This window comes from Oncorhynchus clarkii, chromosome 26, assembly GCF_045791955.1.
Source record: "Oncorhynchus clarkii lewisi isolate Uvic-CL-2024 chromosome 26, UVic_Ocla_1.0, whole genome shotgun sequence".
NCBI lineage: Eukaryota > Metazoa > Chordata > Actinopteri > Salmoniformes > Salmonidae > Oncorhynchus > Oncorhynchus clarkii.
In genome coordinates, this window is record NC_092172.1 from 15144643 (window position 1) to 15157520 (window position 12878).

At 44.0% G+C, this 12878-nt stretch overlaps 1 protein-coding gene across 1 annotated transcript in view; it reads left to right on the forward strand.

Annotated features, from left to right (window-relative positions):
* Positions 1-12878, forward strand: part of LOC139384749 (potassium/sodium hyperpolarization-activated cyclic nucleotide-gated channel 3-like) — a 90672-nt gene that overhangs the window by 21581 nt on the left and 56213 nt on the right. The window contains exon 2 of the mRNA XM_071129617.1: positions 3294-3717. Coding sequence (XP_070985718.1) covers positions 3294-3717 — 424 coding nt within the window. The remainder of the gene's footprint in view (positions 1-3293; positions 3718-12878) is intronic.

Here is a 12878-nt window from a genome sequence, read left to right on the forward strand (position 1 = left end):
CACCCTGTGAAGTCCATCATAACTTATTTCATCTGTAGTTTAATAGACTGCATGCTTTCCCAAGTCGTAGTGGGAGGACCACACACCATACCATTGCTTGCCTCCAAGTCTCCTACGATATGATGGTTATTATATCAATATTTGCGCATAAAGGCGTTTCTACAGGAATTTCTCACATAATACATTTTACAGACATAAAAATATCTCACCTTGTCTTTAGTTGTTTCATCATTTGAAAGTTTACTGACAAATTAGGCCTGTCTTTCTTTCTTTTAATTCGACATGTACGTTACTCACAAAAAAAGGTTGGATGTGAACCTGGTTAGTAGCTAGATTTCCATCCAATTGGCGACAGATGGTAGTGCGAATACTCTCAAGTCTGTATAAAACAATATGCACATTTTTCCACCAGAGATGTTTCCATCAAATTGACCTGTTGCGGATAAAACACTGTGCGCGATGTAGTGCAGATAAAAATACCTTTTGAGTTGAAATTCCCATGTACTGCTACAAAAACACAATTTAAATGCGTTTTCACTGCATTTTCAACTCTACTGATGATTTTGCCACCAAAAACTATTGTGTTATATAGCGAATGTGCACACTCTTGTCTTGGCACGCGCGCTTTAGCCAACAGGTCACAGATACAGTGCGGGTATAGCCTACTTCATGATGCGATTATTATGGACAAAGAGACCGATTATTTTTATTTGCCAAAATGGCAGCCAAGATTCGATCATCATGTCACCAGAATAAAACCCTCGATATTTATTGGAAAGGAGCATCAAGCTTGCACTTTCACCACCCTGTGAAGTTCATCATTTATTTCATCTGTAGCCTAATAAACTGCATGCTTTCCAGAATCATAGTGGGAGGACCACACAACATATCATCCTCACTAGTTGATCAATTAAATCAATTTTTGTGCATAAAGGCGTTTCCATTTGTTGCGTAATTAATTTTACAGACACAAAAAGGTTCCATCTTGTCTAACGTGTTTGGTTTTGTCGACATCTGGAACGTTTACCGACAAATTAGCTGTTTCCATCAATCCTGTCGTGAAATGTTTTATCCGACCTTCGGATAAAAAGGTTTGATGGAAAGCTGGTTGTTTGTTCCACAATATTTTCATCGTGGGTCACAACCTTCATCAGCACGGTTGTGAATCTCTGACATTGAGGAGACCTAGAGACATGAGGTATCGGGGGACAGACACATGGTTGGTGTCTGTAGTAGGCTATAGTATGTACAGTACATGACCAGAGGCTTGGGAAGGCTGTTGACCACAAATACCCCATTTCTTCATCCAAGGGAACAGGTGGAGTTCACACAGGTGTGTGTCCCCTCTCTTGGCCACAGGCCCTCTCAGGGGATCCTGACAGTAGCTTACATACCCCTCCTTCCCTCATTCTGAGGCCCAGTAAGCATGTGGAGGAGCCCTCCTTCCCTGCCTCTCTACAGCCTCCCCCTGTCTCTTCTCAGCCTCCTCTCTCTCTCTCTCTCTCTCTCTCTCTCTCTGTCCAAACAGACAAGACAGTCTGCCAGCTGGGCCTTTTCTACTTCCTGATGTCTCTGTTTGTTTCTTCACGACCTAGTTTAAACTAACAGTCAAGTCACCATGAAACTGGCAGAAAAGTGGCGAGGACACTGAGCAGGTGTTGGCACGAAATTAATGGATATATTAGCACATAGTGATTGCAGCGACATTAAGGGCTGTTGGTGCACCTCCAGCCCGTTAGCAAGCTGTTTTGTCGTCATGGTGTCAACTCACATACTTCTTCCTGACATGGGGAATACGAGGGAATGGGAAGAACATCGAAGAGCAAATGTCATTACCCGTGTACATGTTATTTCCTTTGAAGTTGTGTCTTGTCCTCTTGGGCTTTAAATCTTAACATGAGCAAACACAGTGGCGGAAACGTCTTTCTAAATATAACTCTGCTTGACAAGAAACTGAAACCGTGGATACCCTTTTACTTTGAAGAATTCCTATTACTGTCACTGTTTCGTGTGTCAGTGTGTAAGCGAGAGGGGGTTTAGTGTGTGTGTGTGTGTGTGTGTGTGTGTGTGTGTGTGTGTGTGTGTGTGTGCACACGCAGGTGTGTGTGTGTATTTTTGTAAACCGTAATCCATGGCTCAACTGTTTTAGACAGCTGTGTGTGTAATATCCCTGTAATTAATGTTTATTTCAAAGTAATGTGTCCACAGACAGGCAGCACAGTGATCTCAGAGGCAATTGGAATGTTCATCTCCACTGAGAGGCATCACAGCAAAGCAACCATCAACATTGTGAATAGGATATTTTTCATTTCTTCTGGGTCTCTGCTTTAAATTGGTTTTGCTCTGAGATGGATTTTTATGGGGCCGGTTAAACTTGAGTGGTTAAATCATCCTGCCCTACCCACAAGAACCAGTTCACAATGCGGGACGCGCTCCCTCGGTGCCATCTATAGAACACCAAGGATACTGTATATCAACCTGCATACAACACCACCAATCTGGATTTAATTACGAAGCGGGCGGAGAGTGTAATTTACAACCAAATTGTGCGACTGGGAAGATGGACAACGTCACCCAACACTTTGTAATCAACATTTAACCCTCGTTGACCTTTTTAAATGTGCGCCCAGCAACCACAAGCAGGAGACAATAGGTTACGCATCAAGACAGACTGGGAGATGTAGGCTAGGCTGCGTGTGTGGGCCATTACTCCTTCAGGAGAGCCGCAGGCGGATAACATGTGAGCACATGTTGTGACAGCCATGGGTCACACAGGTTCTGGCCGTATCGGGGATTTAACAGTTAGTTTAATTCAATATTTGATATTGAATCATTAACTTTAAAAGGCCTTCAAAGACAGGATTTAGTGGCGGGTCAAGACACATGGCCATAGTGTACATAGTGTACACAATCCTAAACCACGTTCATTATTGAACATGTTGAATGTCAGTGGCAGTATAAAGCTGTTCAGTACAGTACAGTCTATGTGATGGTATAAAACTAACCGCTCATCCTAGATAGCTGCTGTAGCTTACAGTATGTACATTTAATGTGATCAGTGGTAGCGGTACTTCTCAGGGAGAGGCAGCTGTTGATCTTTTCTCCTAAATCCTTTCTACCCAATTCCTGTCTCTCCCAGGTGCTGCTGGAGTTGACTATAGTGCTACTGATATTGGGGAACCTGATCAACATCCCTATGTGGTTCCTCCTGTTCTCTCCCAGGTTCTATGCCATCTGTGGTTCCTCATGTTCTCTCCCAGGCTCTAAGCTCTCTGTGGTTCGTCCTGTTCTAGGTTCTACTGGGACCTGACCATGCTGCTGCTGATGGTGGGGAACCTGATCGTCATCCCGGTGGGCATCACCTTCTTCAAAGACGAACACACGCCCCCCTGGATCATCTTCAACGTGATCTCAGACACCTTCTTCCTCATGGACCTGGTGCTCAACTTCCGCACGGGCATCGTCAAGGAGGACAACACCGAGATCATCCTGGACCCACAACAGATCAAGATCAAGTACCTGAGGAGCTGGTTCGTGGTGGACTTCATCTCCTCCATACCTGTGGACTACATCTTCCTCATCGTGGAGACGCGCATCGACTCAGACTTCTACAAGACGGCCCGGGCGCTGAGGATCGTCCGCTTCACCAAGATCCTCAGCCTGCTCAGACTGCTCAGGCTGTCCAGGCTCATCCGATACATCCACCAGTGGGAGGAGGTAGGGTACTGTAGGAGGGTGTGTGTTTGTGTGTTGTGTTCGTACGTACAATATGTGCGCGTGAGAGAGGGGAGATTATTAGAATCCATAGTATATCTACCAAACACAGAATACCTACACATGAACACAGATCATCTTTACCACAGTCGACTGTCCTCTGTAGAGTATAGCCCCTCAGAGAGAGATAACGTTGTTTACTGAGATCCATAATGTGTTACCGTTCCCCTGGGGTTGGGCTAGAGGAAGCTACTCTTGCTAGCTGTGTCTGATTAGATCCACTAGTGAGGAAAGGTGAAGAGGCTTTTTGCTTTACCTCATCCACCAGTGAGATGATGAAGAGAGAAACGTTGATTACTGTTCTGTGCAGCAGCAGTCTATCTACCAGTCTGACGAAGGGAGGAGAGAGAGAGAGAGAGAGAGAGAGAGAGAGAGAGAGAGAGAGAGAGAGAGAGAGAGAGAGAGAGAGAGAGAGAGAGAGAGAGAGAGAGAGAGAGAGAGAGAGAGAGAGAGAGAGAGAGAGAGAGAGAGAGAGAGAGAGAGAGAGAGAGAGAGAGAGAGAGAGAGAGAGAGAGAGAGAGAGAGAGAGAGAGAGAGAGAGAGAGAGAGAGAGAGAGAGAGAGAGAGAGAGAGAGAGACTGCTGCTGCTGAAATACAGGGATGATTATAATTTCTGTAATAATTAGAAATGTTCCCGTCCCTCCCTGGGTGTATCCTTGAGCACTGTCCCAGAAGTAAGAGGTGCAAAGTGAAGCAGCAGAGCACAGCAGGAGATGCATTCAGTCAGTCAGTCACTAAGGAGACAGAGACACTCCTTCACCACCAGGAAAGCAGGGCGCACACAGACCCAGGCACCGCCACAGTGAATTTACATACCAGCCAACAGATGGGGCTCCCTGCCCAACCACTGCCATTCATGCTCTAGCTTCTAGAAACATTGTATTTGTCTAAACTGCACAGTACTACTCCATTTGAAGCCTTGTCATGCACTCTTAGGGGAAAAAAAAGGGTTCTTCGGCTGTCCCCATAGGAGAACCCTTTTTAGTTCCAAGTAGAACTCTTTTGTGTTCCATTTAAAACCCTCTAGGAAGAGGTTTCTACAATGAACCTAATAGGGTTCTGCCTGAAACCCAAAAGGGATCTCCTATGGGGACAGCCGAGGAATCCTTTTAGGTTCAAGAAAGCACTTTTTTTTCAAAGAGCGTGTAGCATTGTTTTTTATTTTATTTTAATATTGCAGATAGAAGCCACAATCTATCAATGTAATTGTCTGCATAATTTCCAATCCCCCATATATTTTTTTAAATATATTTTCCTTTATTATTTACCCCTAACCCTCCACCCCTCGCCTAATTGGAGTAAACTAATAGACAACAACACTTAGGCTTCTACTTCCAGCTTATACATACTATATACATTTTACTGACACAGTATATTTTACAATAGTTATCTTTTGTTTGTTTTTAGTCTCATCCTTCATTGTTTGTAACATTGAAATGTTTGTCAGGACAGGTTCCCTCTCTTTCTCTCTTCTACAGTACCACTTAGACAGAATGATTGTGTCCATCCCTATAATGTATTTTGATCACGACTCTATTCAGCTCTCAAAACCAACCGAGGCGCTCTCTTTCACAGTTGCTGTAAAATGCCTTCAAATCACGGCTGGGTGTGTTCACCTGAGAGTTTTACTTTGCATGAACAATGGGGGAGTTTGATTAGCTGGCTGATTGCCAAACAGACCACAACACTAAACCACACCATACCCAGGGGCATTTTAAAAGGGGCCTTTCAACCACATCGACAGACAGTTTGAGGCAGCATACCACTCAGGTTGTCAAGTATACATCAAAGAGGCAGCATTGATAGTAAATGAATCTCATCACCTTCAAACCCATTTGTCTTTATGTCTTCATGGGAACTGGGAACTGGGGCTGATATGAGGGGCTAGCCAATCACAGAGGCAGATTATATTTGTATGTGTGTGTACAGTGAGGCAAAAAAGTATTTATTCAGCCACCAATTGTGCAAGTTTTCCCACTTAAAAAGATGAGAGAGGCCTGTAATTTTCATCATAGGTACACTTCAACTATGACAGACAAAATGAGAGAAAAAAAATCCAGAAAATCACATTGTAGGATTTTTAATGAATGCATTTGCAAATTATGGTGGAAAATAAGTATTTGGTCACCTACAAACAAGCAAGATTTCTGGCTCTCACAGACCTGTAACTTCTTCTTTAAGAGGCTCCTCTGTCCTCCACTCGTTACCTGTATTAATGGCACCTGTTTGAACTTGTTATCAGTATAAATGACACCTGTCCACAACCTCAAACAGTCACACTCCAAACTCCACTATGGCCAAGACCAAAGCGCTGTCAAAGGACACCAGAAACAAAATTGTAGACCTGCACCAGGCTGGGAAGACTGAATCTGCAATAGGTAAGCAGCTTGGTTTGAATAAATCAACTGTGGGAGCAATTATTAGGAAATGGAAGACATACAAGACCACTGATAATCTCCATCGATCTGGGGCTTCATGCAAGATCTCACCCCGTGGGGTCAAAATGATCACAAGAACGGTGAGCAAAAATCCCAGAACCACACGGGGGGACCTAGTGAATGACCCGCAGAGAGCTGGGACCAAAGTAAGAAAGCCTACCATCAGTAACACACTACACCGCCAGGGACTCAAATCCTGCAGTGCCAGACGTGTCCCCCTGCTTAAGCCAGTACATGTCCAGGCCCGTCTGAAGTTTGCTAGAGAGCATTTGGATGATCCAGAAGAAGATTGGGAGAATGTCATATGGTCAGATGAAACCAAATATAACTTTTTGGTAAAAACTCAACTCGTCGTGTTTGGAGGACAAAGAATGCTGAGTTGCATCCAAAGAACACCATACCTACTGTGAAGCATGGGGGTGGAAACATCATGCTTTGGGGCTGTTTTTCTGCAAAGGGACCTGGACGACTGATCCGTGTAAAGGAAAGAATGAATGGGGCCATGTATCGTGAGATTTTGAGTGAAAACCTCCTTCCATCAGCAAGGGCATTAAAGATGAAACGTGGCTGGGTCTTTCAGCATGACAATGATCCCAAACACACCTCCTGGGCAACGAAGGAGTGGCTTCGTAAGAAGCATTTCAAGGTCCTGGAGTGGCCTAGCCAGTCTCCAGATCTCAACCCCATAGAAAATCTTTGGAGGGAGTTGAAAGTCCGTGTTGCACAGCAACAGCCCCAAAACAGCACTGCTCTAGAGGAGATCTGTATTGGAGGAATGGGCCAAAATACCAGCAACAGTGTGTGAAAACCTTGTGAAGTCTTACAGAAAACGTTTGACCTCTGTCATTGCCAACAAAGGGTATATAACAAAGTATTGAGATAAACTTTTGTTATTGACCAAATACTTATTTTCCACCATAATTTGCAAATAAATTCATTAAAAATCCTACAATGTGATTTTCTGGATTTTTTTCTTTTCATTTTGTCTGTCATAGTTGAAGTGTACCTATGATGAAAATTACAGGCCTCTCTCATCTTTATAAGTGGGAAAACTTGCACAATTGGTGGCTGGCTAAATACTTTTTTGCCCCACTGTATGTGTATGTGTGTGTGCGCGCAAGGCGTGCTGATCGTCGCTGGGTAGGCAGGCTCTGCCTCGGTGCTGGAACACTACAGTGGTAACCCCACAGAAATGTCATCTGGCACTCCCGAATAACTTGTCGACCACATCTCACCACCTGACTGACTTTTTGACTTTTTCATGATGACGACTACATTTCAAATGACGTCATTTTTAAAACTGCATCACCATTTGACCTTTTCGAATAATATGTCTTCTTAAATTGCTGGTAGCTGAAGAGCAATCCACAGCGCCATAGGAAAAACAGTACTTCCTGTTTAACTTGCAAGGTCTTTGATGTTGTTGACTCCGTTGCTTCCCCCAGCACAGCGACATTGCTCGTTGCTCTGTCATAGTTGGTCCTGGAGACGTCTGATGCCCTCTGACCTGCTGAGTGAAGGAAGGCTTCATGTTCTCACCTGTCATAGTGAACAGAAGACAAATGCCTCCGCAAGGCAGCTCCCCGTAGCACTGTCACAGTCATCAGAACAGCTCAGCCCCTAGTCTCCTCTAATCACAGCTGATATTCTAACATCCTGGCCCACACACACCCTCACATTAAGGGTTAAATTAACCCCTTGGCTGTGAAGATGTCAGGTGCTTTATTTTCTGTGTGTGCGTGTGCCTGTGTGCTTACACGACTTGCTACTGTAACATGTGTTTAGGGGCAGTATCTCAAGTCTTGATTGGTGCCCCGTAGTCAACTCTGACCCTTTGTTGCATGGCACAAAGGACTTCCCATCCTATCAAATCAGCATCTCAAGTTTTAAACAGCTATCTGTTAAACCACACAACATTAACTAACCAATAATAAACGCTTACAGAATAAAAACATTGATCAAACATTCCATTCCAAGACATAATAGCCGAGAGGGCTCAGTGAACTACAGTGTTTTACAGCTTACAAACAGGCTGTGGTTGATGGTTGTGGTGGTTGTGTGTGTGGGGGGGAGGGGGAGTGGGGGGCATTGTTGTAGATAATGATATTCTAAGTGGTGTGCAGATATCCATCATATCAAAGGGAGGAGGCTGCAATCAGTGCCATGGCATCTCTCCTGTCTGTCCTCCTATCCCCATCTCTCCCTGTCTAGACAGCTGGGCTGTACTCATTGTCATATTTCATTGGGATAAAAATAAGACGCTGGCCGAATATCCTCCTCATCGGAGTTGTCTCCTATAGACAAACCCAGTGACTTGAATTAAATGAGTCAACATGTTATTAAATCAAACTCAAACGAATGCACTAATGACTCATTTGTGAGAGAAGCTCCCATGCCAGATGTCTTCAACATCACCATCCCCCTGCTTGCTGCTTTTAGCAGGGATGCAGAGGCATTTGGGGCATTGACGAGGAAATAGTTTAAAAGACAGAATTGTCAACGGCCTTATGTGGAAATAGTATAAAAGCCAAAGCATCAAGCCCCAGATTTTGATTTTTTAAAATCTCAGTCAGCACTTAGCTGCACTTAATTTCGCAGAAAGAGAGAAAGAACATCCTTAAATACTTTTCCGACTTAGAGTTAACAAGAATAACATTAGTGGGCGGCGGTGGATCGTTTTCAACATGGCAGACAATTCCACAGTGTTTTGAACTTGGTGTCAGGAGCTTTTGGAGCACCACCATCTGTGTTTGTTTAGTGGATGGAGGCAGGGAGTCCATCTCTATTAATATTGGCATCTGGGATTGTTAAGATGGATGGCTTTTCTGCCCAACTGGCTGTGTGCAGGATGGAGGGGGGGGGGGGGGGGGGGGGGGATCCGATATGCCACAGAAAGAAATCCCAAGGTGCTTCGATAAGAGTGAGCCACGTGGTCGCCAGGCAGGCAGGCAGGCAGGCACGCCACGAGGGAGGGATGGAGGGAGGGCACTTCCATTCATTTTCCACCCAATAAATCAGCACACACAAAATATGTAAATAATGCAAATCAGCCAATCAGTCCTCCACTTGGTGACCCGTACCTTGGCCAAGGACTGCTGTTTCACTGATAAGAAAGAAGAAAAGGTTTAATGGGGTATTATTGAGTGCACAATGAGGCTTGCCAGCAAGAGTGACAGGTCCTCAAGACTGTCTGTGAATGTGCCTTGTGTGATATTAATACCCACAGCAGGGCCCCTCAGAAGACTTCTACATTAAAATGTGTAATCCGGCACGCACCCATCGATGCCTCTCGGTAAGAAGCTGAATGAAAGCGTTCTGTGGCTTCCTCAAAAGCCCTCCAGGCCAAGGCTTGTATAGACAGCTGATGAAAGAGTGCCCCATGTGGTTCTTTCTCTCTGTCGCCCCCATTTCTTTATCTACACAACTCCCTTGTCTACCATTACAGTGTGGATGAGGGTCTGGCATTTTGTCAGGGCTTTTTACTGTGTCGCCCATGTTGTTATTTTATACTGAAATCTAGCCCAATGTTGAACTAACATCAGAAAAGGGGGGAGGGTGGCATTGTGAAAGTGGCATCAGTGAAACAATAGGATTTTTCTTGGATTTGGTGGTCGACACGATGCCAGACATTCATCATCATTAGCAGCCTGGACGGGAAACACCAGATGCCACAGCATAGCATTACATTGACTGTGTCTCACTCACAGACGTATGCATCTATTCTCTCTCTCTCTCTCTCTCTCTCTCTCTCTCTCTCTCTCTCTCTCTCTCTCTCACCTGGACCACACTCGTCTCTCCCTCCATCTGTCTGAGATGGCTCTGCAGCTGTGACTGTGACTTCCTGTGTGTCCCAGATAGCTTCCTGACACGATCAGGTGTCTCCCTATTGATCAAATGGATGTCTTGTCTGGGCATGTCTGTCTTTCTGGACTGGGTCCTGTTTTCTTTCCACTGTGACGTCACAGACAATTTAGCTTTCTTTAAATCTAAAAGAAACAAAGCAGCAATGATCCTTCCACATTTACAATTTGTTGAGAAGACAACGATGATGCACATGTGAATATGCAGTGTGCATTAGATGTAATGTTTTTCTTATTCATCTTGACCACAACACAGACACATAACAGTTTGATATGTCATTAGTTCTGTTGTAGACATTCCCTAGCTATTAACCGTAATAATGTAAAGGATATTGAAGGTCACCTAGGTGGTAAAAGCCTTGGTTTCAAACAGAGTAGAGCTCGTCCATAGCTCTCTCCATTGAGAGCACTGATGAGGTTAGGTGATAGAGTAACGTGGCTGCCAATGTCAGAACCCCTGCCCTTAAGATGCCTTTGTGGATTGTCTGGGTGCCCTCGTCATTCATGGCTCTGTTGTTTAGCCGGATAGTCATGCGGCCAGGCTTATTGTATGTCCCTATCAATTAAAACAAAGAGGCCAGCCATCCATCATCCCTTTAATGTGTTGTACTCTACAATGCAGTGTGTGTGTGTGTGTGTGTGTGTGGCTAAGCTGCATGTTGTGACATGCCAGCAGCCCCAAATGACTTTAGAAGCAAATGACAGTGAGTGCATGGTGCACAGTGTCCAGCCGCTCCCCTGTACATCTCTAATGAACACTTGGCAATTAGGCAGGGTCTGTTTTGGTGTAAGACAGGGGTTAGCAACAGAGCCATTTGTTTTTTTGGCCCCCAACAACGAACAGGTTGTTTTTCCATTTAGTGGGAATGGGAATATTTTTGTTGTAATTGAGTTAAGGCTGAGAGGAGATATAGGCCAGGTAGATATATAGCTAGGAATCCCCCCCCCCCACTGAAATGTACTAGTTAAAGCCCCTGCTCTCTTTTGCTGTCTCATTTGCCAGTACTATCTGGAGATTTGCATTGCATTATTCTGTCAGGAGAGCTTTATACTCCATTCAGTACAGAAGTTCAACAAGTATTTTAAGGGCACATCCCACTGGGCACACACATCAATTCAACGTCTATTCCGCGTTGGTTGAACGTAATTTGATTGAAATGACGGGAAAACAACGTTGATTCAACAACGTTGATTCCCGTGTGCCCAGCGGGATGGAACTTCAACAATCACAGGGATTTGACAGTAGAGTTTTCTTCGTACAGTACTAGTAGTCTTGGACAGGTATTTGTATCTCACTCAGCAATACATATATAGAACAAGCGACCTTCTTAGCTTGACACTTCACGTTGACTAGCTCCATTACTATTGTAATGTTAGTGACATAAGATGCTCGGACGGGAAGTGTGAACAGATAATTCATTCATTGTTTTGCTGTGAACGAGATCCTGTGGGCTTGAACAATGTATGTTTTATATCATCCATTTTTAATGGGCAGGAAATGTCTACATTTAAATGCATTACGAACGCATCCACTGTATCAGAGAGCTCACTCTCCCCTTTTGGAAAAACAATTTTACAAATTAAAAAAAAAATCTCAAGTGTGAGATTGGATGGGGTAGGTCATGATTTTTTAATTTGACACACATGGGGATGTTGACAACTCTTTAATGTAACGGAATGCCATTTAGTTCCAGCTGGAGAATCAACATCACAATATATTGCTTCGTATCAGCTACCATAACCATTATTGTGTTTGGAAAGAGTGGGCTCTTTAAAAACCAATATCTCCTCCTTGTGTTTGGAGTGGAGCACAGCTGTGGAGAGGAGAGAGGGAGAGAGGAGGTGAAGAAGAAGAAGAAGGGAGTGGTAGATTAAGTGAAAAGGAAGCAGCCAGGGGAATGACTCGGCTCAGATGATGTACAGTTGAAGTCGGAAGTTTACATACACTTAGGTTGGAGTCATTAAAACTCGTTTTTCATCCACTCCACAAATTTCTTGAGTTTTGGCAAGTCGGTTAGAACATCTACTTCATTTTTCCAACAATTGTTTACAGAGATTATTTCACTTATAATTCCCTGTATCACAATTCCAGTGGGTCAGAAGTTTACATACACTAAGCTGGCTGTGCCTTTAGACAGCTTGGAAAATCCCAGAAAATTACGCCATGGCTTTAGAAGCTTCTGATAGGCTAATTGATATAATTTGAGTCAATTGGAGGTGTACCTGTGGATGTATTTCAAGGCCTACGTTCAAACTCAGTGCCTCTTTGCTTGACATCATGGGAAAATCAAAAGATATCAGCCAAGACCTCAGAAAAAAAAATTGTAGACCTCCACAAGTCTGGTTCATCCTTGGGAGCAATTTCCAAATGCCTGAAGGTACCACGTTCATCTGTACAAAAAATAGTACACAAGTATAAACACCATGGGACCACGCAGCCGTCATACTGCTCAGGAAGGAGGTGCGTTCTGTCTCCTAGAGATTAATGTACTTTGGTGCGAAAAGTGAAAATCAATCCCAGAACAACAGCAAAGGACCTTGTGAAGATGCTGGAGGAATCTGTGAAGATGCTGGAGGTACAAAAGTATCAATATCCACAGTAAAACGAGTCCTATATCTACATAACCTGAAAGGCCGTTCAGCAAGGAAGAAGCCAGTGCTCCAAAACCGCCATTAAAAAGCCAGACTACGGTTTGCAACTGCACATGGGGACAAAGATCATACTTTTTGGAGAAATGTCCTTTGGTCTGATGAAACAAAAATAGAGCTGTTTGGCCATAATGACCATTGTTATGTTTGGAGGAAA